The 25,918-nt window shown below is 43.2% G+C and overlaps 2 protein-coding genes and 1 long non-coding RNA gene across 6 annotated transcripts in view; 2 read left to right on the top strand and 1 right to left on the bottom strand.

The window, feature by feature from the left end:
• Window positions 1-11,475, top strand: part of iffo2b (intermediate filament family orphan 2b) — a 51,821-nt gene extending 40,346 nt beyond the window's left edge. The window contains exons 4-10 of one of the 4 annotated variants that reach the window (XM_048255658.1): window positions 3-68; window positions 1,363-1,533; window positions 3,908-4,053; window positions 4,821-5,022; window positions 5,652-5,750; window positions 6,536-6,660; window positions 7,163-11,475. In XM_048255658.1, the coding sequence (XP_048111615.1) occupies window positions 3-68; window positions 1,363-1,533; window positions 3,908-4,053; window positions 4,821-5,022; window positions 5,652-5,750; window positions 6,536-6,660; window positions 7,163-7,268 (915 nt within the window). In that variant the 3' untranslated portion in view covers window positions 7,269-11,475. The remainder of the gene's footprint in view (window positions 1-2; window positions 69-1,362; window positions 1,534-3,907; window positions 4,054-4,820; window positions 5,023-5,651; window positions 5,751-6,535; window positions 6,661-7,162) is intronic. The other 3 variants (XM_048255659.1, XM_048255660.1, XM_048255661.1) reach the window with 3 other exon arrangements.
• Window positions 11,476-11,627: 152 nt separating this feature from the next.
• Window positions 11,628-12,111, bottom strand: LOC125302616. The gene is made up of 2 exons (XR_007194936.1): window positions 11,981-12,111; window positions 11,628-11,874 (listed from the first exon to the last, which is right to left on the bottom strand). It is a non-coding gene; the product is annotated as an uncharacterized LOC125302616 (long non-coding RNA).
• A 1,443-nt stretch (window positions 12,112-13,554) lies between these two features.
• aldh4a1 (aldehyde dehydrogenase 4 family, member A1) lies at window positions 13,555-24,531 on the top strand. Its single transcript, XM_048255897.1, has 16 exons — window positions 13,555-13,643; window positions 14,662-14,727; window positions 16,107-16,200; window positions 16,400-16,492; window positions 16,815-16,862; window positions 17,801-17,956; window positions 18,712-18,861; window positions 19,125-19,199; window positions 19,386-19,573; window positions 19,962-20,035; window positions 20,175-20,371; window positions 20,879-20,926; window positions 21,020-21,172; window positions 22,017-22,138; window positions 22,302-22,420; window positions 22,755-24,531. Exons 2-16 carry the CDS (start codon window positions 14,687-14,689, stop codon window positions 22,865-22,867), a joined length of 1,671 nt encoding a protein of 556 aa, XP_048111854.1. The 5' UTR covers window positions 13,555-13,643; window positions 14,662-14,686; the 3' UTR covers window positions 22,868-24,531.
• Window positions 24,532-25,918: the final 1,387 nt, after the last annotated feature.

Genomic DNA, 25,918 nt, shown 5'->3' on the forward strand with positions numbered 1-25,918 from the left:
AGGGTGTCAGTCATCTGGGCTTGCAGCCCAAACCTGCCGAGTCGCGCTGGAAGCTGCTGGACCTTAAAGTAAGATGCTCTCTGCCTGTCCCTACGGCTAATGTCTAACAGTGTGTTACTAGTGTGGCTACTGGACACTCGTCTTAGAGACGCCCAGCATGGTGTGGGGGTAGGGTAGGGTAGGGTAGGGTAGGAGGGGCTGAGCCTTTGGCCTGTGTGGCCCTGCAGGGCCAGATTCCTGTGCATGGATTTGAAGTCTAGTCAGGACTAAATGAGAACTTAAAATGCACATCTCCCTGAAAAGCCCTTGTAGTCTAGGACTAGGCTTAATCTATGTATGGAAAACTGATTCATAATGTCTAACTCACTTGGTAGTACACTTCCTGAAGGCATTGTTGTACAGCCACCATTGTTAAATGATAGAGACTATAGTTTTGAACACTTTCTGTCATATTTATTGTGGTGATTGTACAGTGATGGTGTCAGGAAATGCACAGGGTGTGACTGCGAGGCAGTCAGTCAGACAAGACCGTCAGACAATCAAGACTAATACTATTGTGCTCTGCATAATATGGAGATGGATTTAAGTAGGTTATTTCGGTGCTCCTTACTGAAATGGTGTGACTGTGCAGTGTGATTAGCAACAGGCTTTTCTAATACCGCAGGGGAGACGACGTGGCCTGATTGCATTTCAGTCTGCTTTTTGATTGGTCTGGTTGATGTGGTGTCATATCCAGCCGTGGGGTGGCAACTCGGTGAAAACAAACAGCTACTGGAACTTAAGTCAACTAATCATAAAGCTACTGCAGGTTTTGCAACTTTTTGTGTTTTTTTGATTATTTAGCAAAGCCCTGCTACAAGGAAATGTCAGACACTGATTTTGACATCTGTTTCTTTTCACTGAGTGGCCTTGCAACGTGATCACGCCGTGTCACCGAGCAGATGAATTGCCATGGTTTTTGGTGGAATTGTCTTTCCGTCTTCAACAGTCTAGCATGAAGTAGAAGTAGAAGAATGTTTTCCTAAAGTAATTTTAATCTAAACTACAGTGACCAAAGGTACGTGGTGAAGTAGAGTCCCGACCCCACTGATCGTGATCGACTCCGTGCATGGTGTTACACTACGACCTCATGTCAGTACTACAATGACACAGCAACATTTATAGATACTTAGAGTGTCTACAAACACTCTTTCAACACTTTCTTTTTAAACAATAATATTTGTATTTTTCCAAATACATGTAAACCTCCAAAACCTCCTCTCTTGCAACTCCTTGCAGCAGTTTATAAACGGAGGCCCTAACTGCTAAAGTTAACAGGTCTTACCTCTGCTAACAGAAGCCCACTCTTCTCTCATGGTGTAGCAAATGTCAGAGCTGGACACGAAGATCCAGGAGAAAGCCATGAAGGTGGACATGGACATCTGCCGACGCATAGATATAACAGCCAAGCTCTGTGACGTGGCCCAGCAGAGGAACTCCGAGGACATGTCCCTCATGTTCAACGTCAGCCCGTCCAGAACACTGCCAGACAGGGTGGGTGAAGCTCGCATCGTCTCTCTCTCTCTCTCTCTCTCTCTCTCTCTCTCTCTCTCTCTCTCTCTTTCTGTCTGTTTCGCTCTCTTTGTCTGTATGTCTGTGTGTGTGTGTGTGTCAGTCTGCTTCATTCTTTGTCCATGTATACTGTAGACACATGCACACACCCATACAGATAGTAGTATACATATATAAGGACTTTCTCTCCTCAACACACACACACATCTCTCAAGAAGAAGTAATTCAGAGGAATGCAAAACACATGCACATACACACACTCATACACACACACACACACACACACAGACAAGGGGTCATTTGTTTAATTCCGTTTAGCCAACCCAGAGATATTGGCCAAAATGTTAAAGCTATCCCCATCTCAGCAAAAAAACAAGTTACTTGTGAGGTAGCCTATAATGTTCGATCAACTTCTGAAGACGACAAGCACAACAATAGCCTAAATGCATAGTCTAGTGTTTTTGTTTTTAAATAGGCCGCCATCTCCAAAACATATTGAATCGGACCAATCGGGTGCAATGTCCGTGAGGAATCTGGTCAGCAACAACTGTATGTTTAGGTTGCTGTTTCTCCTGAATCTCTTGGCTAAAATAGAAAATTTCCTCAGAATAATTACGAGTGGACAGCCTATTTATGATGACTTCTTGAAGAGGCCAAAAGCCAAAACACAGTTATCAGACCAAAGAAAACGGAAACTTTCCTGTACTCACACAGCAAGCGTCTGAACGAGGAAGAACAATGTTAACTCTTTTATCCAAATTTTATTTCTAGGTCGTTTTACAGTGAAAAACGTCAATGAGTGGTAGGTAAGAGGTTAAGGAATGTGTTCGTGGTGAAATTAGAAAATACATAATTTAGTAATTTTTCCGACCCTCTCTGCATTCAAATCGCTATCTCCAAATGTATTTCCTGATATAGGACTCATTTCGTCGTGGCATACCCCATATGCATAAATCTACTGGTTAAGACACAATTTGTTGTTTGAAGAGGAACCAGGGGGGTATTCTAAATGGAGAATTAAATATTTAATCAAGCATTACGCAAATACGATACCCACTGTGCTACCTAACCACAGTCAAACTATTACATAATATCAGACCTGTACAAATGTCTCTCTCCAGTGCCTCTTTCTCTCTTACACATACTCTCAGATACACATCGGCACACAGACACACATGCACAATGCACATAGACAAAAACACACAAACACACACCTGAGTTACATACCCTGTCTCTTTCGGTGCTCTCCCTCATTCCACACACACACACACACACACACACACACACTCACCTACCACAGGGAGAAGTGCTGATCCGGTGAGTTTGCTCAGCTTGCACACAAGGTTATCACATTGCAGTGATGGAGCTGGCCCGAGCCCAACTGCAGCCTGTCAGAAGCAGGCCACATCCAGAGCCCTCCAGCTTGGATCTGGCACCACCAGCAGCACCACTAGCAGCAGCAGCAGCAGTCTATCAGCTCCACAATTCTATCACACACACAGAAGCAGGCCAGAGTCCTCCAGCCTCGACTCAACGCCCCAGCAGCAGCAGCAGCAGTCTATCAGCTCCACAATTCTATCACACACACAGAAGCAGGCCAGAGTCCTCCAGCCTCGACTCAACGCCCCAGCAGCAGCAGCAGCAGTCTATCAGCTCCACAATTCTATCACACACACAGAAGCAGGCCAGAGTCCTCCAGCCTCGACTCAACGCCCCAGCAGCAGCAGCAGCAGTCTATCAGCTCCACAATTCTATCACACACACAGAAGCAGGCCAGAGTCCTCCAGCCTCGACTCAACGCCCCAGCAGCAGCAGCAGCAGTCTATCAGTCTGACATAATAATATTACAGACACATTTAGATCAGGGTATCTGGGCAGTAAAATGTCATTTATTAGGTGAAATAACCTGACTAGACATTATGAACTTGATAGTACATGTACAGTGACTGCATATCATGCAAGAATAATATTTAGTGTGATACAGCCACAGTGAGTGTTGGCTATCAGAGCAGCATCTATGGCGGGATAGTAAAACTGGATCCAGCCTCAGAGTCTATCATAAGACACATAAACAGAATCCACTGTTGTGAATCATAGTAACAGTGCAGCCTATAGGCAGTGTATCACAGAGGTATCACATTAGTTACTGGACATCAGATCCAATCATCACCAGACATAATAATAATATTGCAGCCACAGCCATAACACCCAGGCCTGCACATCATAATGGTTTTCACAATGTTAGATCCGGCTTTCACAAGGTTGAGCTGAACTTGACAGTAAGATTGCCTATATGTCAGATTATCTGTATTTAGATGCGTGTGTGTGTGTGTGTGTGTGTGTGTGTGTTTTGTAGGGGGCAGTAGCATGCAGAAGGAAGGAGCGTAAGGTGACGTCAGACGAGGAGAGTTCTGAGATGGACGCTGATCCTAGCACATCAGAGGAGGAGGTGCCCGGCTCCCTCAACATCACAGACGAGATGAAACGCATGCTCAACCAGCTGTGAGTCACACCTCAACTCTTAACTTTAACCTTTAACCTCTACAGGCTCATCATGACTGAGGGTTAGTCAAGTTGGTTCCATTCAAGTACTGACAATACATTCCTGCCCAAATGCAATGTGGCAAATACAAACAGCACTCTTTTCAAAACTAGATCTGAGCCGTCTAATTTTATCATTGGTGACCTTATGAAAACTAGCCATTAGTTGCCTATGGTGAGGAGCCATTACTGTACAACACATTCACTGCAGCTGTTTCCTAGAGCAGGCTGTTTGCAGAGTCTGATGTCATTCTGCTGTAGAGTTCCACCCACTGGTGATACGTGGTACTGCATTAATACTGAACATAAAAGCACTCTGCTGAGTTCACAGAGTTCACATTCATATATCAAGTCCAGCTAACAGTGAGACTAATGCTGTGGAGTAGGCATATTTAATACGGCTCTTTTTGTATGGATCTCATGAGAGGATGTACTCACGCCAGTGTAAGTGTCCAGTGTGTGACCTCTGGTGCTGTCCTTGCTGTGGTGTGTGTGTAGCCTACACTCTGCAGTGTGTCTCTACTGTTGCATGCACTCTTTGCTTTCTTCTCTCTGTCTCTTTGCATGGACTTCTTCTGCATGTGTGTCCGTGTTGTGTGTGTATGTGTGTGTGTTGTGTTCACTTCCTTTTTCTCCTTCTCTTTGTTTTCTCCCCTCCTGTCCTCTCTTTTCCTCCTGTCCTCTCTTTTCCTCCTGTCCTCTCCTCCTCTCATCCTCCCGCCACACAGCCATTGCTCTGACACCTCCCTTATTGCCAGGAAAGAGACGTTCGACATCGACGACGACGACTGTGACAGTCTGACGTGGGAGGAGAACGAGGAGACCCTGCTGCTGTGGGAGGACTTCACCAACTACAACGTGCCGTATGCCTTCAACAACAACAACAACAACCCCGGCACAGTGGAGAGCCTCGGGGAGAGCGGAGAGCCTGTAAGGCTTCACACCGCTCGACATATCAGCACGCCTACACAGTTACTCAGTCACATGAGCTCCGACTATGTCTGAACTAGTACTTCCACTCCTTTAGAGTGGTATGTAGATAGAGCTCACAGTGTTTTTAGTTAAGTATTCATATTTCAGTGATGTTAAATGGAATTTGTGAGCTGGTTTTATGAAGACATTCAGCCTAGTCCAGTATTAAATGCTCAAACGTTGTCCGTAGACACTAATGCCAAGACAGTACAGGCACTCATAACACTAAAAGGTCAGCATCAATCATATCAACTGTTACAGCAATAAATGGGGAATATACTGTTTTCAGTCCACAGGAGTGCTGCTAGAAATATTTGGCCCTGTGAATGAATATAATATTGGTCCTTCCCAGTAATAATGATGATGGTCATTACATTCTATGGGGGCCTCTATCAGTACAGGACCCTTTGAATCTTAACCCTCCTCCCCTTACAACACCCCTATTGGTCAGTGTCTGGGCATCGCACCTGTGTTTGTGCTTAGTCTGGAGGGTATAGTCCAGAGTTCATGGAGTCCATAAGTTGCTCCATCGGCACAGTTTCCATAGGGGGCGCTAAAGAGTCTGCTGTGCTGCCTGTGTCCCTCAGGTGTCCCAGGAGGGGAGTTTGGGCAGCCTGATCGACGAGACCGAGACTCTGTTCAAGAACAGAGAGCAGGAGTACCAGAAGACCATTGGAGAGATTGAGGTGAGTCAGAAGACTTTGACATGTTCATATGGAATGAATAACTTAATAAATCAGTGAATCAGGGGAATCAATAAATAGACAAGTCAGTGAAGCATAATAAGTATTGAATAAATACATTAACTCTCTCTGATTTTCCATATGTGACATCATTGCTGTGAAATGAAATTAAAATTAAATGTATTCTCGGACACTTGCAGTAGAGAATTATGGAGAGTTTGATCTGGATTTGTTTGACTTTGTCCAGTTCCCTCGTGTCCTTGTGATAAGGCATCCGTCTTGATTGGTTGAGGTTTCTGAGTGACTCTGATTTGTTCTCTGCTGATGTTCTGTCCTGATTTGTGAGAAGTAATGCATCTTGCCAGAGCGCATACCTATCCCCAATACATCTTTTTCTGAACTGTCTTTGTCTCTTTCTTTCCATCTTTCTTTTTTCTCTCTATCTCTCTCTCACTCTACTTGTCACTGTTCTGTACCACTCTTCAACTTCTCTCTCACCCCCCGCCCCCCTTTTTTTCCCTTCCTCTTGCCTTGGTCCCTCCCTGTATAATGTTGCGCATGATGGGCAAATGGGCATAATGGACCAATGAAAGTGGAATGGTGGAAATAGGGGCGGTTTGATCGGGATTTCAGCACTGCATGTGTTTTATTGATGCAATCATGTAAGAAAGCGAGTCAGTGGTCTAATGAAGGAGCGCTAAACCTCTCCATCATTCTTTCTCTCTCCCTCTCTTTATCCCTGTCCGCCTCTCCCTCCCTCTATCTCTCTCCCGCTCTCCCTCTCTCAGGAGGAGTTGGCCACGGCTAAGTCAGACATGAACAGACACCTGCATGAGTACATGGAGATGTGCAGCATGAAGAGAGGCCTGGATGTGCAGATGGAGACCTGCAGGAGGATGATCAAGGGGGGCAGGTAGGCCTACCACACTCATCTCACCTCATCTCATCTAAGGTTAAGGTTAAAGTTATAAATAGAATAGATTAAGGTTATAAATAATGTATTCTCCGGTCTGCATTATCTGTACTGTTGCAGTTCAAACCAATAGATCTGAGGATTGCTGTTTATAGATCATTAGATAGGGTGCAGCGTAAATCACTGTTGCTGTCATGACTAATCAAATTTCATTTCAACATTATGAAAAGACAAGGTCAAAGATGTTTTTTCTTTTTCCCCACCTCTCCCTCACCCCTCTGCCTCTTCTTTTCTCTCTTCTGTTCTGTTTCTCTGTTCATCCTTTTCTGTGGGTCTTCTGTATTGCTCCGTTCCTGTTTCTTTCTTATCATTCAACTCCTTCTCTCCCTCTATCCCTCCTTCTTCCCTCTCTCTCTCTCTCTCTCTCTCTCTCTCTCTCTCTCTCTCTCTCTGTCTCTGTCCTCCCATCCCTTCTGTATTGCTCTCTCTCCCTCCCTGGCAGAAACTCTCCTTCCGTCAGCTCAGTGGCCAGCAGTGACTCAGGGAACACTGATGAGATCCAGGACGAGTTGGAAAAGGACGGCGAAGTGGAGGGACCAGTCAGCTGATTCCAGCTGCATCTGGCCCCGCCCACCCCTCCTCACACAAGGACAGCCAGCCAATGAGCTTCTTTTTTGGCTCCTGGGCAACCCAGCGTTCCGCTGGTGGCCTCTACCAATCCCAGGCCACGGCCATATGACGGACAGGTCTCGACCCGACCCACCACACAAAGAATTGGTGCTTAAAAAATCTCCACTCCAGCGGAGAGTGGTGGTGAGGAGGGGTGTGTTTTTTATGCCCCCTTTTGCTTCTCGAGTGTTTAATGTAACAAAACGTAGAACCGTTAAAAGCTGCACGCGTCACGTCGTGTCACGCTGTGTCGTGACCGTGTTTCCTGATCTGCCAGCCACCCCCACTGGGCTCCACACTGACCTCACAGAGCCAACACACCCCCATATACCTGTCAATCAAAACCACCTGCCAATCAAAGCTAGTCCTCTTCAGACTTCATGATAAAAGTACCCTCTCCACTCTGAAATCACAGTACAGTGCTCAAACACCCAGATAGCTACTAGGGTTGCTTTCACACCTACCTTGTTTGGCCTGGACCTTCAGACCTTTCAGTTTGGTCTGGACCTTCAATAGCAGGTATGAAAGGGCCCTTGGCCATGATACCGCGGTACACACCCAAATATCAAAATCTGGTTTGACCCTCTACTTTGACCCTCTAATGACAGACAACTACTCATCAAGCACTACACTACTCAAACAACAGGCACAGAACTTACTAGCACAGTAAAAGAACAGCTCTGCTTTCTGAACGGTGGTGCATGGGACAGATCAGCTCAGACATTGTTTCCACTTTCACCAAGAAAATGCAATGGCTGACACTGGTATGGCCCTAGTCTTGGTCTCCTGTTGATCCAGAGCAGAGCCAGGCCAGAGTGGTTTACTGTGTGCCCCCTCATGTTCCCCCTCTGTCAGGTCTCAATGGGAGCTGGGTGGTGTGTGTGTGTGTGTGTGTGTGTGTGTGTGTGTGTGTGTGTGTGTGTGTGTGTGTGTGTGTGTGTGTGTGTGTGTGTGTGTGTGTGTGTGTGTGTGTGCAGAACAGTGTAGGTTCTGCCCAAGGAATGCTCTGTTCAAAAGTTCTATGCAATCGGATAGCCTTATTTCAGGACAGATGGTTTCGTTATTTGCCTTTGATTAGCTGGACAGATGTGTGTACCTGTTCAACATTGTGTGTCTGTGTGAGGACAGCAAGTATGGAACAGTGCCCCCCCCACAACACACACACACACACACACACACGCATACAGAGACAATGTTACTCACCACATAAAATATCAAATTATTCAGTTATATTCAGGTACAGAGCTAAGAAAACCAGTAGCAATGATCTCCCAACTGAACCAAGTCATACATTTCCATATTTACAAGCCCATCAAATCTCAGCCACTCTGAGACAGGATCTGTGACAGGATCCTATGCATTGGAATGTAATAAATGGACTTACACTAATCTTTAAAATACAGAATGTCTTACGTAGGTCTATTGTGGCTGTAAAGAGTTTACCTGTCTGAGTTCACATATTTGTTTCATTATACGTCAAATCAGTGTTAGCCTTACAACACTGTTAGTGGGCTAACATAATCAACCATTTAAGTTGTATCATTATGACCAGCAGGGGGCATTGTTTCATACTGATGGCCGTCCTTTGAGGTGTTATACTGTTGAGTGCAGGGCGCTATTAAATGTATATAGAAGTCTTTGGCATGTCATACCTTAGTGGCCTTTCAGTTCATTCAGTATGATTTATCACTATGATAATCACTGTGTTCTGTGTTTGTTTGATTGCATTTAATCTCTTGGTTGTTTTTGGTTGCTTTAGAATTTTGATGCATAGTTGACAGGTAAACTGGCAAAGCATGGGGTAACAAGGAATATTTTAGCTTGATGTAAGATAACAGGATCTCCGTCAGAGATTGAGAGTCAATGATATATGTATAAAAAGGCTCTGAAATTCCCTCTTTTCATTTTCAAGATGCACAATATATTTACCCTATACACTGTCTTTTTAGTGAACTCTGGGCTCTACCCTAATCCACTCTGATTATTTGTCATATAAAGGGGTTTTATTTCATTTGTTTTTGATGTGTTTATGTTTGTTTTGGAGCAGTGTGTAAAATGAAACTCTGCTCTCCAAATGTTTTCTCTGATGTGTTATCCTCTCTGAGAGTATTGTTGATTATGGATGAGCTGAGGGCACATGTAGAGCTAAATGGAAGTGCTCTTGGAGAATTGTGTATAATGATTGATTTGACTTTCAAGTCTTACATATGGATGTTAGTAAGATAATTCTATGATTTGTCATAGTATACAGTTTTTCTCCACATGTCCATAGCAAGACATAATCTGGTAATCTGGTCACACACACACACACACACACACACACGCACACACGCACACTCCAAATAAAGGCAAAGCCAGCATTCAGTACTTTTGAGAAACATTCAGAAATTCAGTATTTCAGAAACCAAGATCAGCGAGTCCTCCTTAAAGGTTTTGTCCCAGAATTTGAGCTACCCAAAGATGTTCTTACTAAAGTTAGGTTAACTCAGAGATCTTGCTTTGTGGAACATCCCCCAATTTCATCACAAGCTTTTGGCATAGTGTTACAATGAGAGGCGTGTCGAGATTGAAGTTTGACTGAACTAAGTGTTTCTCCCAGAGACAGCGGCTGCAAGAACTCAGAGCACGAATTGTTCATAAATATAAGTATATAAGTATATATACATAAATTACTATATATTTTTTGTGATAAAAGAAACCAAACTACAGCAAAGAGACAAATTGACAAGAAAGAATGTTTCCTAAAACACGATTGTAATTATGTGACATGGTGTATTGAGAAAAGTGACACATGAAAAATATAGAGTCCTCTGTAGGATGTATTAACAAGTGCTATGTGTTCCACTGGACTATCAAGATCATGGATGGACGGATGTGTTTAGGGGCCTTTAGTGCTGGACATTCAGACCATTGCATAGCACAATTAAAGCAAGTGTGTAGAATGATAAACATTGTATCTGTTTAAGATTTGATTTGTTTGTGATGGGAAATGTAAGTCTTTGCAGGAGAGTAAACTGGATTCATGTTTTGTTGAAATACAGTAGTGCTACAGAGGTCTGTAAAATCCTTTAGTAGGATATTTTCATACATGTTGCTGCTGGACAAAGAATAAACCCATATTGTCATTTCTCAATGTGGAAACTCCTGAAGAAAGTCACTCTTGTCGGTCATCCTGACTAGCCTGCATGAGGTGGCAAGGCAACCATCCCTATATTTTTTATCAATTTTTTTTTTTTTCCCCATACTTTGTAAGACTTGTGAATCAGATTTTTTGTAAATGACTGCATGAGATCCGTGGTACAGAGACACCAGATCTACCATGAATGAGAGAAGTGTATTCACAATGTGTACATCTTTCAGCTGAATGTACTGTACTATAAATCCACACAAGAGGGTGTTTGGAAACACACACAGGCCCACTCACACATATGCTGCTCAGTGCATTTTCAGCACAGCTATTCTCTTAAGCCGCCATAGTACCCTGTCGTGTCATGCTTTGAGAGTGAAGTTCCTGGAGTGGATCACCAGGGCTTCTTGTCCCCACTGATTATCCTGAGTGACTACACAGTGTGCCATATCCAGAGGGTTGTGTGGGTAGAGACTGCTGAACGCCCACACACACCTTCTGCAGTGGGCTTGGGATGTGCTAAAATCCAGGCAAGAGCATACAGATCTGGGTGACACTTTATTTGGATGGTTCCCAGACTTTCTAGCTTGCTGTTGAAACTCTGTTGACTACAATTTGTGAACAAAGTTCCGTTTTCTCAAGGTACTCAAGGTATATCCAGTGAACAATGAGAAAGAATGAACTTGAAATTCAACAAACCTGGCTGTACAGTCTGTGCAGGCAAACTGTCTTAATAAAGTAGGCTACCCAGATCTGACCTGCAGTCACCAGTTATCCGGCGTGTTTTTCTCTCACTGGTTTCCCATGCAAACTCCAGAAAGTGGTGGTGGTCTTTGCGTCACTTACTCAAATATTTTGGCTCAAAGAGTTTTGTCAGAAAATATGTATATGTATTTGGACAATTTCTTTGTAGAAACCATTGTACAAATTGTTTCTGAGACAAATGACTACCATTTGCATTTGTTTTATGTTGGGGAGAAGGGTATATAGAAGATGAATGTATCTGGTGTTTGGTTAAACAAAAAAAAAAATAATAAAACAGTTTACCTTAACGGACTGTGGTTTATGATCATACTATGACCAGCTATTTCATTGGTTCTCACAGTGTGGGGCGGGCCCCACTATAGAATACTAGTAGTGTCATGGACAGAAGACGACCCAAGAGCGCAAGTTCAAATTCAGAGTCTTTTTATTGAAGGGTTCAGGGGGGAAGAGGAGTGAGAGAAACGTGAGGTCTTGGAGGTTCCGGTTCCAGGGGTGCTAGGAGGGTTCCAGGGGTTCTCGGGGCTCTGGGGTTTTCCAAGTCTCCGGGGGGTTCCAGTCCAAGGTGCTGAGTGTGTGTGTCCCCCAGTGATCGAGCGGCGTCTCGGGCTGAGGGTGGTGACGCGTCGGGGCTCGCTCGTCTGGTGGTCGGAGGCCTGGGGAATCACACACACACACAACAGCAAGGTGAACAGCAGGCAGTAGGACAGACCAGGGCTAGGCACTAAACGTGGTGAGAGACAGAAGGCAGATTCGAGTTACCGGGGGGGGCTGAAGATCGGAGAGTAATCGAGAAGATCCGGAAGGCGGGTCGGTATAACCAGGGCAGTAGAACAGGGAGGCAGTCAAGAAAGGATCCGAATCACAGGTAGGAGTCAGAGAGTAGACAGGCAGGCAGGTTACTGGTCCAGGTTTGAAGATGATCTGACAGGGCTTGGCTGAAAAAACAGGGCTTTATATACTGGGAGAGGTTAGTGGAGAAATGCAGTGCAGCTGGCAGAGTAATTAGAGCAGAGTGGGGCAAGGTGAGGATGGTGAGTGGGAAATGCAGCGCAGCTGGCCAGGTAACAAGAGCAGAGCAGGGCGGAGCCAGGTGGAGCTCGTTAGGCAGAGTAGAGAGAGAGTGAGCAGAGTGGCAGAGAATTGAATCAATTAAGATTGTTACCAGGGAGAGAGAATGCTCATGACAAGTAGAATAGAGACATGTCAGGTGGGGCGCAATTAACAGGAGGAAATGTGTTTTTTTTTTTGTTAATCTTTAATAATGGCTTTTTTTTTTTACAAGATCATAGATTCAAAACAAAATAGTAAGTAAAGACAGAAACCATTTTTTTTAACATTATCATTTTGCAGAGTTGATGGGGTCAGGTGCTTGAAAATTCCCTACTTCCAAAGTGGGGAATGATAGAAAAAGTTTGCGAACCACTGAGCTATATGGTCTTTCAGTGAACATATATCATAAAGATTCCTCTTCTTCCAAAAAAAAGAAAACAAATCAAATGCCTTTATTATCATGACAAGGTCATATTAAACAGGCATGAAGCCAAAACATATAGTCATTTTCAATATGGCCATAAGGCATTTTGGCACCCAAAGAGCAACTCAAACAATGCTGAATGCAGGAACATTTCTTGAACATATGAAATGCATTTATTTAAAGAAAATCAGCAAATTTGGTAAAGAAATGAACCATCACACACAATTTATCTGTGAATAAAGCAAGTGGGAATAACTTTTCTATATTATCTTGTAATGTTACAGGATAGCCTACAGTTGTGTTTAAATATAGGCTATTGCAAGTAGAACTGATGGTAGGCCTATATAATGTTCAATACACACCCATAAATTGATCTATTTGTTGAATCACTGAACAGTGGGTAGAATTAAGCTTCATCAGGACTGAGGTTAGCTTTAAAATAATGTTAATAGGCCTACCTATAGGCTATGGTGCATCACTTGTCTAGGCCTACTGCAAGCCCAGAACCTTAGCCAAATTGGGATTTTAAAAAATGAATCTAAAACTTTGCTGAGATATCTTAAATCCACTGCTATCCATTGCTAAAATCCATTCCTCCAAACTATAGGCTAAAAGATATTTGAACTCTTCATCTAGGCTATGTAGGCTAGAGGCTAAGGTCAGTGAATGCCATCGTGAATTATTTAACTGTCCTCAAAAACATTAAAGCCTAGTAGGCGTAGGCTAAACCTGAACCCATGAGACTCTCTATACGGCTCTGGCCTCTGGGCTTTCTTCAATAGGTCAACAATGTAGGCTACGTAATAATAACATTATTTGAAAGGCCTCAGCTTTGAAACGAAGCAGGATTCATTCACTCACAGACCTGCATAACATCGCAGAGGAGGCAGCTGCGCGTGGAGCTGGAGCGGCACTCATCATGCAGTGACCCCTACACTCCAGTCATATGTGCGTTAAAAAAACAGATGTTGACTAGTCAAAGTCTTTATGGGTGTTTAATCTACGGCATATTCATCAGGTCTAAATTCATCAACGATGACCAATGGCACTTAGCGCATAGGCCTACTGCCCCTCTTTTTCATGAAAAGCTATAACAATTAGGCGTAGGTCTATAGAAAGACTGCTAAACGGAAATATTATGTATTAGGCTATTTTCCACCACTCTTTCTATGCTTTCTTAAAACTCTACTGTTGTGTTAGTTTCATATTTACTAGTTTTGTGTTCCCGGTCAAAAATGACCGCTGCATTATAACTTGTTATAAATCCATAGTAACACATATATTATCATCTAATGTTGTGATAGACCTGTATCAACTTATGTTCTATTGGATATTAGCCTACTAGTTTTAAACTTCCACTCATGCAAGTCAGAAAGAGAAAATACTAGGACATGTTCTAGTGGAGGCTGTCATAGACAAGGGGGGGGTTTTAATGTACAGAAACACACATACAGTTCCATTTGACCATAACGTTAAAGATTAATTGAAATGAATGTCTACACATGATCTTTATAAATAGACCATTTGAGCCAGGGAAGGCTGGAATCTAATTGGCTGAGGAGGTAGGACTTATCTTCCTCTGAATGGCCACTCACTGACTCGCCTCCTGTACGTTCCACTTTTTACCCGGAGGGGAACACATTAGGATAATTGTAGCCTACTGTTGTGTCAACGCGGTCTTTCAATAGATGTTACACTTTACATTTTATTTTAATCATGATACTTCATTATCATTGACATAAATGAATGAATGTATTAAATGATTATCCTTTTGTAAGTAAGTTTGGCATACACTGTCACGTGTGCCCCCTCATTCAACCTTGGTACGTTCTGATCCGTGCGTTCGCTGTAGATAGCGACTCTGATATCCCTAGACTGGGGCTGTGTATTTTATCAGCGATTGACAGATAGCTGATAGGTCCACACATTTGAGTTCATTTCTCATTGACTTTCCAATTCCTCACAGAGATCTCCATCACTCACTTGTCACCATGCTGCGACTGAGATCCGGGCTTTGCCAGTCTTGGAGGGGGTATGTATCCTTCCCATCTCACATGGGCAAGCACACGACCTTACTAAACAAGGCTACCTTTGACTTAATTAAGTGACATTTGCTTTCATTAAGGGCCATTAAGAGATAGACGTGGTGTCATTGGAGGTGATTGAGCACGCGCGGGGCGCATTTCCATATGTGAGATACCCGGAGATACCGAGCGAATATTTGAAAAAGAACTTACTGTTGTTACGTAATACTTGTAAGAATCGCGACAGGCGCTAGTCTACGTGAGGAATGTATCCCCACTCACGTTCACTTCACTTAATATGCAGACAAGCTGTACGTGACAGCTGTCTTAAATCTAAAGATCGTGGTGGCCGTCTCCCAGCAGCGTGCATGTCCCGCGGTTCAACTTCACGGAAGTTACGAGAAACAATGTTGCCTCCTACTCGTTCTTCGTTGTTACAGGTGTTACGTGTGTTTGCATAAGCGAAGTCATGCAGGGTCAATGCTGTCTCAAGCCCATGTCTCCAACTGGGATATCATTGAAAACAATTGAATGTTATATTCACAGTCTTCTACACAATATACGATACACATCGTATATTGTGTAGAAGTCAGGTGTCTATCAGATTTGGGCATGGCATTACAAATCCTGCAGAAATCAGCAAGACTGAACTGGTCGAGAGCACCATGGGATAAGCGAATATGGGACACTGACCTTCAGTGCAGCAGAAGTTAATATGGAACCGTAGTGGACAGCAGCAGAAAGTTGCAGCTGTGTAACTTTCCATTCGTCTCTGTGAGACCCTTAAGTTTGAGGTGCACCTACCACCTATCAGTATAGAGAGCACATAGCAATCTGCTCACTAGGGTTAGAGCCAAAACTCGTGTAACATTATGTATATTTTGTAACTTGCCTATTTAAGGGTTATATTTCTCTTTTCTGTGTGTGGCAAATAGCAGGATCAAACCAGTGTAAGGGATACTAAGACCAAATCCATGCACAATTGACCCTGTAAACTTGTAAAGCGTCCAATTCTACTAAAGCTGTCTCATGACTGTGTGATAGGCTACTGCACTGTCCCCTCTGGCGTCCTGCCAGGTGTATCTTTTACTGTCTGGACTGGGATAAAGAGACCAGACCAAATCATACGCAACATTACACTTAGTGATTTTCCAGTGCTTTGCAGTGGTGTAAATACCACTGAAGACATGCTCTCAGAAGGCAAGGAAGGGCCTGGAAGGCAAGCATGTTTGCTAGCTGGCTAACTTCTGCTAACAGCTGCTAGTGTCGGGTGCATGCACGCCTCTTTTGGGAGAGGTTTACTTGCTGCACCACTCTGACGGTTGGCCAATGTCACACAGCGTGTTCCATCTCAGTTGAGAGTCTAGCCTGTCCTCTCCTCCCGCAGGTTTAAGACCTTCCCCTGTGCTGCCGTGGAGGTGAAGAATGAGCCCATACTGGGCTTCGAGGCAGGCTCCAAGGAAAGGGCGGAACTGGAGAAGGTACACACACACGCACGCACACACACACACACACACACACGCACACACACACACACAGACAGACAGACAGACAGACAGACATAGATAGATAGTGCAATACTTGTACTTTGCAAATGTGCATACATCTTTCAAGACTTGTGTGAGCATTTAGTCCGCTTGTGCTGTGTTGATTGACCTCTGTGTCTCTGTGGCTTGGCAGGCCCTTGCAAATCTAAAGGGGAAGACCGAGGAGATCCCTTGTGTGGTTGGAGATGAACATGTGTGGACCAAGGACATCAGATACCAGCTGTCTGTGAGTAGACCAGCAGTCAGAAAATCATAACAGCAGCATATGGAAGTGGACATTATCAACCCCCTGCAGCCAACTCCATAACCTCCTACTCTTATCTTATCTTATCTTATCTTTCTGTGAGGGACATTACCTTCTGAACTGAGCCTAACTGCTAAAACATGAACAGTGGCAAATGTGTATTACAGTGGTCTTTCATTCATATTATAAGCTGTGTGTTATCTTCCTTGATAACTTAGGAACTTCTCTCCCTTGCTTTTGCATGAAGGACACCTGATAATTTATCTCCTGTACATTGCTAAGATATGCTTTCTTTTTTTGCCAGCCCTTCAACCATTCACATAAAGTGGCCAAGTTCTGCTATGCTGATAAGGTAAGGGATCCGTCTGTGGTCCAGACGCTATTTGGGGAATATCTTCTCTTCTTGTCAAAAGCAGTGGCCTAACCTGCAGCTTTCTAACCTTTCAGACACTGGCTATTTAAGACACTGACCTCCAATTATGAAATAAAACTTTTTTTTTTTTTTTTTTTTTTTTTTTTTAAAAAGCAGGTGGTCAGGAAAAAAACCCAACAACAATTTGTCAGAAAAGAACACACAAACTGATACACTGGCAAGTCTGATGAAAAGCATTTTGGCATGAAACCACTCATTTGGTGTGAATAGCAGAGTTTTCTAAAAGAAGTGTGCCAATTTTTGTCTTCTTATTAGTTCATCCAGTGTTTTCTGGAACTACGTCTGAGATGTAGTGAAAAACTTGAGGACCTCTTGAATAAAGCCATCCGTTTGTCGTCATCACAGAATGTTGAGCTCGAGGTCACCGAGTACTGTCAGGAAATTGATAAAGCAGCCAGACAGCTACAGCGCTACACTCTGGGGGCATGGACATGGAGGCCCATAAACATGCCCCCAGAGTGTAGCACTGTAGCTGCCTGGAAGCTCTAACTGTTGGCTGCAGCAACTCGAGTTTTTTTTTTTTTTTTTTTTTTTAAACTTGTTACTTTTTTACTTGTGACCTCAAGAATCGGACATCTATGAAAAATTGCCAGATTTCTCCTTTTAAAAGTAGCTTACATAATAGCTTGTAGCTTAGCTCACTCCATTTTGCCCATCACTGGTCGTCAATACTTTTAGAAAACAAATTCTGAACTGGTCAGATGAAGTGACCTCACTATCCCTTTGTTTTTCTCCTTTCCAAATATGTTGGTTTATGGTTAGTTTAGTGTCTGTTTATGTCTGTGAAATGTTTATTATTTGACCAGATGCCTTTGGAACTGACTTCCCTGACCTTAAATGCTGAATTGTCTACGCAGGAGCTCTTGAACAAAGCCATCACGGCGGCGGTGGCGGCGCGTAGAGACTGGGACCTGAAGCCGGTGGCTGACCGTGCACAGATCCTCTTCAAGGCCGCAGATGCCATCAGTGGACCCAGGAGGGCAGAGGTGCTGGCCAAGACCATGATAGGCCAGGTAAAAAGTGGGCCTTGTCCCCTTTAACCTCAGCTCTGTGGGTGAGCTTTGTGTAGTAGAGCCAGTACCAGCTAGTTTAATATGAAGTACAAGTATTGAGTCTTTGTAACATGAACCAGCTACTTTTGGCACAGTGAATCACCTAATGCAACTAAGCATAGGTCAACATATAGGAAAACATACAACTTACAGGGTGGGTTGTCTTCTCATGGGCCTCCCTAACCTTAGGGCCCCTTGTTAAGGTCCTGGCCCGTGGGCTAGCACACACTATTTTGGTGCCAGTGTTTGGGAACAACTGGTATTCCAAGAACTTGGGCCTCGTTTCAGGGCAGGGGAGGTGTGGAATCACATGTGCCTCTCAAGCTCTCTGTGTCTCTCACAGCATGGGTCCCATGTTATTCAGGCAACATGGGTCCCATGTTATTCAGGCAGCCTGGGGACCTGAAGTAAGCATAAATATGATACATTATATTAGTATTAATTGCATTGATTATGTATTGATGTATATGTACATGTATATATGTGGCCAGGTCCATCAAAAGGACTGATTTCTACCACACTTCTAAACATGAGCATGGGTGACTGCAGTAAGGTTTAAAAACTCATGTGTTGTAACATTCAAGATCTGAACGTGTCTGTGCTGGCAAATAGTCTGTCTCTGTGCTGGCATGTCTCCTAGGGTAAAATAGTCTGTCTCTGTGCTGGCATGTCTCCTAGGGTAAAACTGTGTATCTCTGTGCTGGCATGTCTCCTAGGGTAAAACAGTGGTTCAAGCTGAGATTGACGCTGCTGCAGAACTTATTGACTTCTTCCGCTTCAACGCCAAGCATGCCATCGAGCTACAGTACCAGCAGCCTATGAACACAGATATCAGCACCAACACTATGCTATACCGTGGTCTGGAGGTAAGAGCCCCCCCTACAGCCCTGGAGGAAATGAACGTACCCAAAATGAATCTGTGTGCCAACCTGTACATTGAAATACGCATCATCCCCCACTGGAATAATAATAACAATTTCAACGTGGCACGGTAATATAATGTGTGTGAGGATGAGCATGTTCTCTTGCAGACTGTGATGGCATCTTAGGACCTGTCTTCAGTGCTTTTAAAGGTATACTAACTGTTTTGTGTGTCTCATGTTGCACTGCCTGTTATGCGTACCTGCAGGGGTTCATTGCCGCTGTCGCCCCCTTCAACTTCACTGCGATTGGTGGAAATCTGGCAGGAACTCCCGCCCTTATGGTGAGTGACAGTGTACAGTTTTGGTGAATTTTAGTTTTGAACCTCCTACAGTGATCGTTGGATTTGAAATCATTGGGATTTTTGTCCTGGGATGACTGGCAGACAGGGACGGAACTGAACACCAGTGGCACCATCTGTAGTACCGGTAGTTTGTCATCACTGATTTGTCCCTTGTGTTTTGGCCAGGGTAATGTGGTGCTATGGAAACCCAGCGACACGGCAATGTCGGCCAGCTACGCCGTGTACAAGATCATGCGGGAGTCCGGCCTACCCCCCAACATCGTCCAGTTTGTGCCTGCTGACGGACCTGTGTTTGGAGACACCATCACGGCCTCCGAGCACCTGGCCGGCATCAACTTCACCGGCAGCGTCCCGTAAGCCTCTGCCGTTTCCTTCAAGCTGTTTTTTTGAATAAATAAATAGACCCTTTCAAGAGTTCCATTATCAGCATCATAGTTGGCCCCACAAGGCTTCCGTTTTAACATTCCATATGTTATCTTAATGCAGAGGAAGTAGATTGGGACCCAAATAGAACGTTCAAGCATTGTTTTTGTTTTTATTGTTGAAAGGGTCTATACAATGCTGTTTTGATTAAAGGGGATGGATGGATTAATAGTATCACTGATCACAATCAGTAGAATTGGGTATGAGAAACTAACTGATGTTTGTAACTGTGAGATCAAGCCAATTATGCCAGTGTGTGCTATCTTGGGCCTTTGTATAAGAAATAAACCCATTCACTGTCTCTTGCTCTTACTTCAGGACCTTCAAGCGCTTGTGGAAGCAGGTGGCCCAGAATCTGGACATCTACAGGAACTTTCCTCGAGTAGGTGGAGGTAAGTGAACATGACCTGGCCTTGAGTCAGAGCCCTGCCAAAAGCCTTTAACAGCACTGTATTGTCCAGTCACTGACCGACTTACTCATTCTCTAAAGTCCCTCTCTCAACTCCTAAATTGTGTTGTATTCCTCTGCAGAGTGTGGCGGTAAGAACTTCCACTTTGTGCACTCATCTGCGGATGCCCACAGCGTGGCCATGGGAACGATCCGCTCTGCATTTGAGTACGGAGGGCAGAAGTGCTCCGCCTGCTCCAGGATGTACGTGCCGGACAGCCTCTGGCCTCAGATCAAGAAGGAGCTGCTGGACATCCACAAGCAAATGAAAGTGGGAGACGTGAGTATGGAGTGCTCCCCGCACCCCACCCACCTGCTCCACTGGGCACCTCAAAACATCAACGGAACTAGGCCCATTACCAAATGCATCCCGTAACATGCCCAAATATGGTCTGAAAACACCTGTGGTCATGACAGGAGTAGGCCTACCCGTCGAGGAAATGGTCTTTGTCTTTGTCTCACAGAAATAAATCAGATGTCAGTAAATGGTCAATATACTGATGTTAGATTGAGCTCAGTTGTGTACAGAGGAAATGGGGCAGAGAAAGAAGACATTTTGAATGTTCCTTTCCTCTGGGTTGTCCCTCATGCAGCCCATTAACTCTTTTACTGTTATTGTTTTTAAAATGAAAAAAGCAACATCCTCTGTGGTCATGAAATGATGCAAGAGAAAGGACAGTGCTCTGTCAAACACGTTTTTAAAAGTATTTAGACAGAGATAACGCAACAGTGTACTGGAGTACCTCCATTTGTCATCACACTTCTGATGTGACCTATTTCCTTGCAGCCTGTTGAGGACTTTGGGACTTTCTTCTCTGCTGTCATTGATGACAAGGTAGGATATGTTATACAAGCGAGTAAAAAGAAGTGTCTCTAAAGGCACTGCCGCCTCAGTGATCTCTGATATGTGGTTATCTTTCTTTCTCAGTCATTTGCACGCATTAAGAAGTGGCTGGATCATGCAAAGTCCTCTCCTAACCTGACCGTGATTGCTGGAGGAAAGTGTGATGACAGCAAAGGTTACTTTGTGGAGCCTACCATCGTTGAGACCAAGGACCCAAAAGATGCCATTATGTGTGAGGTAAAGGAGCATACAATTACGTGTATTTGTTTAGAAGATGCTAGAGGGACTTAGCACAGTGTGTGGATATATTGATTCATCAGTATCTACAGTACACCCTGTTGGAAGTGAACCCATTGGCCTGGTTCAGTAACTTAAGCTAGAGGACAATTGATATGTCAAAGTGTAAGGGGTCTTCTCATGACTTTTTAATATCATATAGTTCTTAGTCTAGAGTTTATTCCTGAAATGTATAAAACCTATAACCAGAGGGTAACAATACCATTTAACCATCATGGTAATGACCCTGTTTTCTCTGTGAGTATAAAATAGGGATTTCATCCCTACAAATTTGATGTTGATTTTGATGTGTGATAATTACTTTAAAATGAATAAAATGAATTTTATAGTTAACTTTATGGATCAATCAAATGAAGAGACCCATGTCCTGTTGCATCTGCGGTGCACATAGACGATACACTGGTACACGCTGTCTTTAGGACCACATATCGCTAGTGCCCAGAGACCGTAAAATGGCTCTGATAACATGCTTGAGAGCTCAGGATCGCCCCCATCAACAGGCTGAGTGCTGGATTTGCCTTGTTTGCTCAAGTCAATCCTTTCTCTAAACCATGTTTAACGCATCAACTCTCAAACAGCTTGCCCTGAATACGGCACATTTCACTCAAACCCACATGGCAAGAATTTTATATTCAAAGACTTTTCAGTGAATCCCAAATTCACACCCATTGAATTGTGATGTTAATTCTGGTGGTTCTGATTTCCTCTAATATGAACTTGGGTGTTGAGACCGTGTTCCCTTGTGGTTCTAAACTGCTGTGTTTGGCTGTTCTCTGTTCTCCAGGAGATCTTTGGGCCGGTTCTCTCTGTTTACGTGTACCCTGATAAGGATTACAAAAAGGTGCTCAACTTGATTGACAACACATCACCGTATGCACTGACTGGAGCTGTTTTTGCCAAGGACAAGTAAGTCGCCAACACAACCCTTATCATCTGTAGCTGTGCCAGCGGGCGGGGGGTGCTAGCAAACGTATTACATCCTCCTTGTGTGAGTTTTAATCCAAATTGTCACTGTCTGTGTCTTTTTCTTTCTCATTGTGTGTAACTCTTGCTTTATTATTATTTTCAGGAGTGTTGTAGAAGAAGCAGGGAAGGCTCTGAGGAACGCTGCAGGAAATTACTACGTCAACGATAAATCTACAGGCTCCGTTGTTGCCCAACAGCCATTTGGTGGCGCTAGAGCATCAGGTGAGCTACCTGACAGACTGCTGATACTGATGCAGAAATGGCCATAATGGCATAGGCCACTAGGCTACACAACACGTTATAGTTGTTATGTTTAACTAGAAATCAACCTTAAAAATCTTTGTCACATAAAAATCTCCCTAGCACATTGTCACTAAAGATAATTGATTTTAGTTATGGTTGCTCTCCCACTAGGAGCTAACACATTCAAAACAAGTGCATCAATAGACGCATTGTAGATGTACAGATTGCACAGGACTAATGGCAAACATTTTATTGTCAGAATATTATGGTTAGTCTTTTCTCTTGACCCCTAAGTATTTTCTTTTCTGTCTAGGTACCAATGACAAGCCAGGTGGACCACACTACGTGTTGCGATGGACCTCTCCCCAGGTTGTCAAGGAGACACATGCCCCACTCTCGGAATGGAAGTACCCCTACATGGGTTGAAATGGACCTGCCACACACCCCTGCCAGCCTCGATCCCTCTCCCTCACTCATGAACCTTTTCCCACAATCCCCCTCTCTTCCTCCCTCCCTTCCCTCCAATCAAGACTAAATAACAAATCCCGAGCTCGATCTTTGCCCCTAATGACCTGTTGAACCAGAAAGTCTGGCAGCGTCCGTCCAGTTGTCTTAAACCAGAGTGCTGAAGCAGAGGTGGTCGCTCCCTGGTACGGCGAATCAAAGCTCTAGTCAGACACTCTGCTGAGGTGAGAGACGAGCTCAGCAACCAATAGCAGAATGTCTTTGGGACTTTAGCCCTATCCTTCCGGCCTGTCTGCTGTATAAGTGACGACTCCCACCAACTACTCACCATCTGGGAGACTTTTAGGTGTAGCATACTGTAGCTGCTCCTCTTATGGCCTGAAGGAATGGCTGTCTTCTGAGGTCTGTTTCTTTCAAGATGCATTGAAGTTGTTGGTCTATGCTTCTCTATCTGGTCTTGTTAGAAGGGATGGCAAATGATCTAAAGGTCTGGCATTGATCTAAAGGTGCAGTTTGTAATTTGTTATCAAAAAGTAACAATTTTCTTTAAACCTTCTGTGGTTTTGCGAATCTGAAGGCAAGACGGTTACTCAATATTCCCCTATATTTTTGTATTGTTTTCTTTTAATGTGTATTACTATTATATTGTATATACTTATTTGTCATTGTCCTTCATAGGTCTACGCTCATTGATATTTTTTATGACAAAATTGTAAATTAACTGCACCTTTAACTTTCTGCCATGGTAAAAGGAAGTAGAGATGACATGATTTTATATTTTTTAATGTTTCATTGTCTTCTGCTTCAAACATATGACCCCATGCTATTACATTTTGGTTTGGTTCTTGACTCTACAGATGTCCTGCAGAATACACTACTCACAAAAAGTTAGGGATATCTGGCTTTCAGGTGAAATTTGTTTCAGTACAGAAAGTACTGAAGCATTGAACTGTTGGACATGCGCATTCAAAAGTTTAGAGAAGGTCACATTAAGTAAAGGTTACAGTGGATTTTAGGTTCATCCTGAAATTTCACCTGAAAGTCGAATATCCCTGACTTTTTGTGAGTAATGTATATTCACCCCTGGATGTTGAACTAATTTTCTATATAGTACCAGACACTGAAATGGACCCAAATCTGATCTGGTGATTTGGCAGTGTAGTTCATCATGACCCTGACCAGTGCAGCTTGTGCAAGCTGAGTTCTCTCTGTTACATCCGACGCTGATCTGTTACAGCAGCCAGCCTGATGCTGATGCCATTTCGCTTTGACTAACTTCACACTGGACTCATGCATATCAGTCTTCATCCGCTGCATGCCTGAGGTTTGCAACACGGGAAAATGTACACTAATAGGTGACATGCAAATAATTTCTTACAAATCATGTTGACACAGAAGAAAAACATCTGCTACTTGAAATATGCAATTAATGTAATGATTGACAGTCATTCATTTTAGCTAAGTTTAGAAATTAATTATTGATGTGTCTGTTTTTCTCCTCCAAGTAATTTTGGAGAATAGTGCCTATCTTGAAATGGTCTCTGTGGACCTCGATCATGTTGTGCTTGCTGTACATCTGACAGAAAATATGTGAATGTATGTGATTAAAATGGGAATTGAATTCACAGAATGTCTGTGTGTCTTAATGTGCATCCACTTAATAGTGTGCTAAGCAGACTTAATAATGTTTACAGAGGGAAGACCAACAATAGCCAGCTTGTTAGCCATCTCCTTATTCACATGTGTATGTGGTTTGATACACTGAAATATGTGTGTTGCTGATCCTTGGTTTGCTCTGGTTTGAGTCTCGAGGATCATTTCACTTGTAGACACAACAGGATTTGAATGGGGAAAAATGAGACAAGGAGCAGGTAAAACATAGGAAGAAGTAATATTGGATGTGGTTTTAACTCCTCAGTTGAACAGTACAGTCATAACCAATTGTTAAACTTACCCATCATAGTACACTCCAAATTAAGTCAAGCACCATTTATTATTTGTGCTTCTGGAGCTGTTTGTGATGTTCACAAGATATTTTTCTGTAATATCTGCCAGTTCAGTTGTATACATTTCAGAGTTGTTTGGTTTGAGTATAGGATACAAACAGTTATGTCTTTATTAAGTGTTATTGCATCAAAATGATTATTGTTTTGCACCAGATAGTAGGCTACATTAATTCAATACAATATTATGCACTCATTTTAGTGCATTCGTTTGACACAATTTACTAAGCGGGCCCACAATTTTGCAAAATTATGCATTATATAGTACATTTATTTATATATATATATATATATATATATATATATATATATATATATTTATTATATGATTAGAAAATGTGGGCTCTATGATAAATAATTAATAAGGGGCAATTGATTATTGCACAGCCTATAAAAATCTACACTGGCATTCAACAATTGTGTTCCTAACACAATTTTAAGCAAGTCTATTGGGAGTTTGATTTCTTCACATAGACAACATCAATACAGTAGCTCCGGAGCAACTACAGTCTAGCAGCTTTGCAAAATGTAAAGGCATGACATTTACTGAAGGCCAAAAAATGTATATACACCCAAAGCTGAAAACCCATTACAGGATGGGACAGGAAACTAGCTGTAAGAGCTATGTGACTACATGCACAGACTATGTGACAATATGCACAAAAATGAAAGGTTATAGAACCACAGCCTTCCTATTTGTGTGTGTGTGTGTGTGAGAGTGTGTGTGTGAGAGAGAGAAAGAGACTGTATATCTTGTCACTAGTCCTCTAACTCCTCTAACTTACAACTATGTGACAACAGAGACTGTGACCGCATGCACAAATTCAAATGAAAGTAGACAAAGAACCACAGCCTTCCTATTTGTGTGGTAATAAGTACATTACAACACATGCAAATAGACAAAAACGCTAGACAAAACGCAAGCAACTTAAGAAAATATCTCCATCAAAATGTGCATAGCCTACCTATCGTCCTGCAGACGGACTAAACCATTTTGCTCTTTAGCAAG

Source organism: Alosa alosa, chromosome 10 (assembly GCF_017589495.1).
Source record: "Alosa alosa isolate M-15738 ecotype Scorff River chromosome 10, AALO_Geno_1.1, whole genome shotgun sequence".
Classification (NCBI taxonomy): Eukaryota; Metazoa; Chordata; class Actinopteri; order Clupeiformes; family Clupeidae; genus Alosa; species Alosa alosa.